A 7500-nucleotide genomic window follows, 5' to 3' on the forward strand; every position below is an offset into this window, starting at 1 on the left:
GTTAGCTAGCTGGGTTAGCTAGCTGGGTCGCTAGCTAACGTTATGTGTGTGATCTTATTCTTCGTATCTCAGACACATTGGCTTGACTAGTTATGGAACCTGGTTGGTTAGCTACCTGCAGATGCATGCAGGGAAGTAACGCCACGAGTTGTGATTATGGTCCATTGTTTAGCTAGCTGGCTAGTGTCGGGTTCACCTAGGGGTCATGATAAGGGCTGTACCAAAATGTTTGACTGACTATAACTGTATTGTATTGTAAGGTCTCTCTCTCTCTTTTCTCTTTTCTCTGCCTCTCTTTTCTCTGCCTCTCTTTTCTCTGCCTCTCTTTTCTCTGCCTCTCTGCCTTTCTCTGCTCTCTTTTCTGCTCTCTGCCTCTCTTTTCTGCTCTCTGCCTCTCTTTTCTGCTCTCTTTTCTGCTCTCTGCTCTCTTTTCTGCTCTCTTTTCTGCTCTCTGCTCTCTTTTCTGCTCTCTGCTCTCTTTTCTGCTCTCTTTTCTGCTCTCTGCTCTCTTCTCTGCTCTCTTTTCTGCTCTCTTCTCTGCTCTCTTTTCTGCTCTCTTTTCTGCTCTCTGCCTCTCTGCCCTCTTTTCTGCTCTCTTTTCTGCTTTCTGCTCTCTTTTCTGCTCTCTGCTCTCTTTTCTGCTCTCTTTTCTGCTCTCTGCTCTCTTTTCTGCTCTCTGCTCTCTTTTCTGCTCTCTTTTCTGCTCTCTGCTCTCTTTTCTGCTCTCTGCTCTCTTTTCTGCTCTCTTTTCTGCTCTCTGCTCTCTTTTCTGCTCTCTGCTCTCTTTTCTGCTCTCTTTTCTGCTCTCTTTTCTGCTCTCTCCTCTCTTTTCTGCTCTCTTTTCTGCTCTCTTTTCTGCCCTCTTTTCTGCCCTCTTTTCTGCTCTCTTTTCTGCTCTCTGCCCTCTTTTCTGCTCTCTTTTCTGCTCTCTGCCCTCTTTTCTGCTCTCTTTTCTGCCCTCTTTTCTGCTCTCTTTTCTGCTCTCTGCCCTCTTTTTTCTGCCTCTCTCTTTGCCTCTCTGCCCTCTCTCTCTCTCTCTCTCTCTCTCTCTCTCTCTCTCTCTCTCTCTCTCTCTCTCTCTCTCTCTCTCTCTCTCTCTCTCTCTCTCTCTCTCTCTCTCTCTCTCTCTCTCTCTCTCTCTCTCTCTCTCTCTCTCTCTCTCTCTCTCTCTCTCTCTCTCTCTCTCTCTCTCTCTCTCTCTCTCTCTCTCTCTCTCTCTCTCTCTCTCTCTCTCTTTTTTTAGATAACACTAATTGAATTGTTGCCAGCAGCACAGTTACAGTCCCCAGCCTAACCAGCTCTGCTAGGGGGAGTAACATGGTCAGAGTGGGGTGATCTCTTATTATGAAAACAGCCTAACCAGCTCTGCTAGGGGGAGTAACATGGTCAGAGTGATGTCTTATTATGAAAACAGCCTAACCAGCTCTGCTAGGGGGAGTAACATGGTCAGAGTGATGTCTTATTATGAAAACAGCCTAACCAGCTCTGCTAGGGAGAGTAACATGGTCAGAGGGGGGTGTTGTCTCAAATGTGTCTGGAAGTAGCTAACCAATGTTAGCCAGTTAGCTTGGGTGCCTGACTGTCGTTGTGAGGTCAGAGCTTTCGGAACAACCCTACTCATTGGACAGAGCGTCCAGTGTGCTTTCTGAACGCGAACCCTTCTGAATTTACAAACAGACAATCTGACAGCACGGTTGCACAGTCATCAACTCTCTGGATAACATAACAGGCCTAACCAGCTCTGCTAGGGCGAGTAATGTTCAGAGAGCTGCTCTCTCTCTCTCTCTTTGATGTCTGGAAGTAGCTGGCAAGTTAGTGTACACAATGCACGGATCAACCCTTAAAGAGATGGGTGGCGATAAGGCTTAAGAGGGTGTGAACGATGCTGAATGGGTGTAGACAAAAGAGGGGCTCTCCGGTAGTAGGACCAAGACATTCAAAGACAGTTTTCTCAAAAGTGAGTTTACAAGTTCATGAACTTACATATCAGAATTACTTTCCCATTGTTTCCTCAAATGCAGTGTATGACATGCCATTTTGTAGCTCTGAGTCTCTACTTTCATCCAATGGAAAAAAGAGAAATTCAAAATGTTGCTACATAAGACCGAATCCAGGTTGTGAGTCACACATGTGCTCTCTCGTCAGTGTACGAGGATCTAGCTAACAGAGGAGAGGAGCTGTTCAGAGGAGCTAGCCAACAGAGGAGGAGCTGTTCAGAGGAGCTGTTCAGAGGAGAGGAGCTGTTCAGAGGAGCTAGCTAACAGAGGAGAGGAGCTGTTCAGAGGAGCTAGCTAACAGAGGAGAGGAGCTGTTCAGAGGAGCTAGCTAACAGAGGAGAGGAGCTGTTCAGAGGAGCCAGCTAACAGAGGAGAGGAGCTGTTCAGAGGAGCTAGCTAACAGAGGAGAGGAGCTAGCTAACAGAGGAGAGGAGCTAGCTAACAGAGGAGAGGAGCTAGCCAACAGAGGAGAGGATCTGTTCAGAGGATCTAGCTAACAGAGGAGAGGAGCTGTTCAGAGGAGCTAGCCAACAGAGGAGGAGCTGTTCAGAGGAGCTAGCCAACAGAGGAGGAGCTGTTCAGAGGAGCTAGCTAACAGAGGAGAGGAGCTGTTCAGAGGAGCTAGCTAACAGAGGAGAGGAGCTGTTCAGAGGAGCTAGCTAACAGAGGAGAGGATCTGTTCAGAGGAGCTAGCTAACAGAGGAGAGGAGCTGTTCAGAGGAGCTGTTCAGAGGAGCTAGCTAACAGAGGAGAGGAGCTGTTCAGAGGAGCTAGCCAACAGAGGAGGAGCTGTTCAGAGGAGCTGTTCAGAGGAGCTGTTCAGAGGAGCTGTTCAGAGGAGCTAGCTAACAGAGGAGAGGAGCTGTTCAGAGGAGCTAGCTAACAGAGGAGAGGAGCTGTTCAGAGGAGCTAGCTAACAGAGGAGAGGAGCTGTTCAGAGGAGCTAGCTAACAGAGGAGGAGCTGTTCAGAGGAGCTAGCTAACAGAGGAGAGGAGCTGTTCAGAGGAGCTAGCTAACAGAGGAGGAGCTGTTCAGAGGAGCTAGCTAACAGAGGAGGAGCTGTTCAGAGGAGCTAGCCAACAGAGGAGGAGCTGTTCAGAGGAGCTGTTCAGAGGAGCTAGCTAACAGAGGAGAGGAGCTGTTCAGAGGAGCTAGCTAACAGAGGAGAGGAGCTGTTCAGAGGAGCTAGCTAACAGAGGAGAGGATCTAGCTAACAGAGGAGAGGATCTGTTCAGAGGAGCTAGCCAACAGCACAGCTAACATTTAAATCAATACTTCAAAACCAAATGGTAGATCCAAGTAGTCCCAGAAACGGGTGTTTGTTAAATTGTGATTTTAATGAATGGAGCGAATTTGGAGCGGCTCCGTGAGCAATGAGAACCATTTCCAACTACTCAACTCCGCCCACATACTCTGGTGTGTACGTGTGTGTGCGCGTGTGTGTGCGTGTGCGGTGTGTGTGTGTGTGTGTGTGTAGCATGGTTTAGCTCTACCTTGTAGCCGGGACCCAGTTGATGTATGGCGAAGATCTGAGCAGGGTTGAGAGCCTCACTGAACACGTAGACGGCTCCCAGCTGACCACAGAACACCCTGTTAGCATCCGCCGTCTCCGACGAACCTAGAAAACACTTATCATAACTCTGTAGAGGAGACGAGGGCGGAGGGAGAGACAGAGAGGGAGGGAGGGAGATGTGAGGGTAGGGAGAGACAGAGAGAGGGAGGGAGGGAGATGAGGGAGGGAGCGAGGGAGATGTGGGAGGAGGGAGAGACAGAGGGAGAGAGATGAGAGGGGAGGGAGAAGGGAAGGGGGAGGAGAAGGGAGAGTGGAAAGAGGGAGGGAGATGAGAGGGGAGGGAGCGACGGAGGGAGGTCGGGAGGGAGATGAGAGGGGAGTGAGAGACAGAGGGAGGGAGGTTGGGAGGGAGATGAGAGGGGAGGGAGCGACAGAGGGAGGGAGGTCGGGAGGGAGATGAGAGGGGAGTGAGAGACAGAGAGGGAGATGTGAGGGGAGGGAGATGCAGATGGAGAAAGATGAGAGGGGAGGGAGAGGGGAAGGGAAAGGGGAAATAGGAAGGGAGATGAGAGGGGAGGAAGAGACAGAGGGAGGGAGGTCGGGAGGGAGATGAGAGGGGAGGGAGAGAAAGAGGGAGGGAGGTCGGGAGGGAGATGAGAGGGGAGGGAGAGACAGAGGGAGGGAGGTTGGGAGGGAGATGAGAGGGGAGGGAGGTTGAGCGGGAGGGAGATGAGAGGGAGGTATTGGTCATTTAGTAACTCATTATATTCATTCAACAGTAATTGATAATAACAGTCTTGATCTCACAGCCTGAGGGAGAAGTCAGCTCCAGATATGGTCAAAACCTCGTGTTGCTTTCTGTGGTCAGTCCTCTCACAAACACACTCTCACACACACTCTAACACACACACACACACTCTCACACTAACATACTCTCACACACTCTCACTCTCACACTCACACACACACACACACACACGTGTATGATGCTTCTCCCGGCTTCACAAATCAACCCGCTAAGGAAGATCAATCGATCCATTGATCACACTATTCATGCACAGAGAGAGACACAATAGAATAAATCCCTGGTCACAGAGACAGAATAGAATAAATCCCTGGTCACAGAGACACAATAGAATAAATCCCTGGTCACAGAGACACAATAGAATAAATCCCTCGTCACATAGACACAATAGAAATAAATCCCTGGTCACAGAGACACAATAGAATAAATCCCTGGTCACAGAGACACAATAGAATAAATTCCTGGTCACAGAGACACAATAGAATAAATCCCTGGTCACAGAGACACAATAGAATAAATCCCTGGTCACAGAGACAGAATAGAATAAATCCCTGGTCACAGAGACACAATAGAATAAATCCCTGGTCACAGAGACACAATAGAATAAATCCCTGGTCACAGAAACACAATAGAATAAATCCCTGGTCACAGAGACACAATAGAATAAATCCCTGGTCACAGAGACACAATAGAATATATCCCTGGTCACAGAGACACAATAGAATAAATCCCTGGTCAGAGAGACACAATAGGATAAATCCCTGGTCACAGAGACACAATAGAATAAATCCCTGGTCACAGAGCCACAATAGAATAGATCCCTGGTCACAGAGCCACAATAGAATAAATCCCTGGTCACAGCGACACAATAGAAAAAATCCCTGGTCACAGAGACACAATAGAATAAATCCCTGGTCACAGAGACACAATAGAATAAATCCCTGGTCACAGAGACACAATAGAATAAATCCCTGGTCACAGAGACACAATATAATAAATCCCTGATCACAGAGGCACAATAGAATAAATCCCTGGTCACAGAGACACAATAGAATAGATCCCTGGTCACAGAGACACAATAGAATAAATCCCTGGTCACAGAGACACAATAGAATAGATCCCTGGTCACAGAGACACAATAGAATAAATCCCTGGTCACAGAGACACAATAGAATAAATCCCTGGTCACAGAGACACAATATAATAATTCCCTGATCACAGAGGCACAATAGAATAAATCCCTGGTCACAGAGACAACTGGTAACCTGAACACGTCCACAGGATGTAGAGACATTCTGTTAATGTCCTGTCATACATCCCCAGATGCTACGTCACAGACACAGGATACGCCATAATAAATAATCTCATGTTAGTAGACTCTCTTACCCAGAGTGACTTGCAGGAGCAATTAGGCTTGTGCCTTGCTCAAAAGGGCACATCGATAGATTCTTCACGTAGTCGGCTCTGGGATTCAAACCAGCAACCGTTTATTACTACCCCCACGCTCTTAGCCACTAGGCTACCTGCTGCCCCATAACCCCCTGCTGCCCCATATCCCCCACGCTCTTAGCCACTAGGCTACCTGCTGCCCCATAACCCCCTGCTGCCCCATAACCCCCTGCTGCCCCATAACCCCCTGCTGCCCCATAACCCCCACGCTCTTAGCCACTAGGCTACCTGCTGCCCCATAACCCCCTGCTGCCCCATATCCCCCACGCTCTTAGCCACTAGGCTACCTGCTGCCCCATAACCCCCTGCTGCCCCATAACCTCCTGCTGCCCCATATCCCCCACGCTCTTAGCCACTAGGCTACCTGCTGCCCCATAACCCCCTGCTGCCCCATATCCCCCACGCTCTTAGCCACTAGGCTACCTGCTGCCCCATAACCCCCTGCTGCCCCATAACCCCCTGCTACCCCATAACCCCCTGCTGCCCCATATCCCCCACGCTCTTAGCCACTAGGCTACCTGCTGCCCCATAACCCCCTGCTGCCCCATAACCCCCTGCTGCCCCATAACCCCCACGCTCTTAGCCACTAGGCTACCTGCTGCCCCATAACCCCCTGCTGCCCCATAACCCCCACGCTCTTAGCCACTAGGCTACCTGCTGCCCCATAACCCCCTGCTGCCCCATATCCCCCACGCTCTTAGCCACTAGGCTACCTGCTGCCCCATAACCCCCTGCTGCCCCATAACCCCCACGCTCTTAGCCACTAGTCTACCTGCTGCCCCATAACCTCCTGCTGCCCCATAACCCCCACGCTCTTAGCCACTAGTCTACCTGCTGCCCCATAACCTCCTGCTGCCCCATAACCCCCACGCTCTTAGCCACTAGTCTACCTGCTGCCCCATAACCTCCTGCTGCCCCATAACCCCCACGCTTTTAGCCACTAGGTCTCCCTGCTGCCCCATATCCCCCACGCTCTTAGCCACTAGGTCTCCCTGCTGCCCCATAACCCCCTGCTGCCCCATAACCCCCTGCTGCCCCATATCCCCCACGCTCTTAGCCACTAGGTCTCCCTGCTGCCCCATAACCCCCTGCTGCCCCATAACCCCCTGCTGCCCCATATCCCCCACGCTCTTAGCCACTAGGTCTCCCTGCTGCCCCATAACCCCTTTCTCCTGAAGTATACACTACTACACACAACTCTAAAAGCATTGGATTGAAGGAGGCACGGGATAAAAGGGAGTTTGATTGGGACACGTGATCATGTTTAAAGCTGTTGAGGATGTATCAGATACCTCCAAACCTCACACAGGTACAGGGGCTTGTTTTAACGGTCACGGGGAGATGGAAAAGGGGGGAGAGGGGGGGGTGGGGGATTTCTTACGTCGTTGGTGTTGACGTGCCAGGCCATGTCGCCGTAGGAGACCAGCTGACCGTTGACATAGCAACGGATCTCACTGTTCCTCCAGCGGTTGTAGATGTGGACGATGCTGATCATGTACCACTGAAACACAGAGAGGGGAGATTAGAGAGGGTTAGAGGGGGTTAGAGAGGGTTGAAAAGGGTTAGAGAGGGTTGAAGAGGGTTAGAGAGGGTTATAGAGGGTTAGAGGGGGTTAAAGAGGGTTGAAGAGGGTTAGAGAGGGTTGAATAGGGTTAGAGGGGGTTAGAGGGGGTTAGAGAGGGTTGAAGAGGGTTAGAGAGGGTTATAGGGGGTTAGAGAGGGTTGAAGAGGGTTA

General features: G+C 50.4%; 1 protein-coding gene across 1 annotated transcript in view; it reads right to left on the reverse strand.

The window, feature by feature from the left end:
• LOC129823350 (neurobeachin-like) overlaps nucleotides 1–7500 on the reverse strand; it is a 402752-nt gene that overhangs the window by 245423 nt on the left and 149829 nt on the right. The window contains exons 8-9 of the mRNA XM_055882274.1: nucleotides 7147–7266; nucleotides 3492–3638 (exon numbers count right to left, since the gene is read on the reverse strand). Of these exons, the coding sequence (XP_055738249.1) occupies nucleotides 3492–3638; nucleotides 7147–7266 (267 nt within the window). The remainder of the gene's footprint in view (nucleotides 1–3491; nucleotides 3639–7146; nucleotides 7267–7500) is intronic.

This window comes from Salvelinus fontinalis, chromosome 25, assembly GCF_029448725.1.
Source record: "Salvelinus fontinalis isolate EN_2023a chromosome 25, ASM2944872v1, whole genome shotgun sequence".
NCBI classification, from domain to species: Eukaryota; Metazoa; Chordata; class Actinopteri; order Salmoniformes; family Salmonidae; genus Salvelinus; species Salvelinus fontinalis.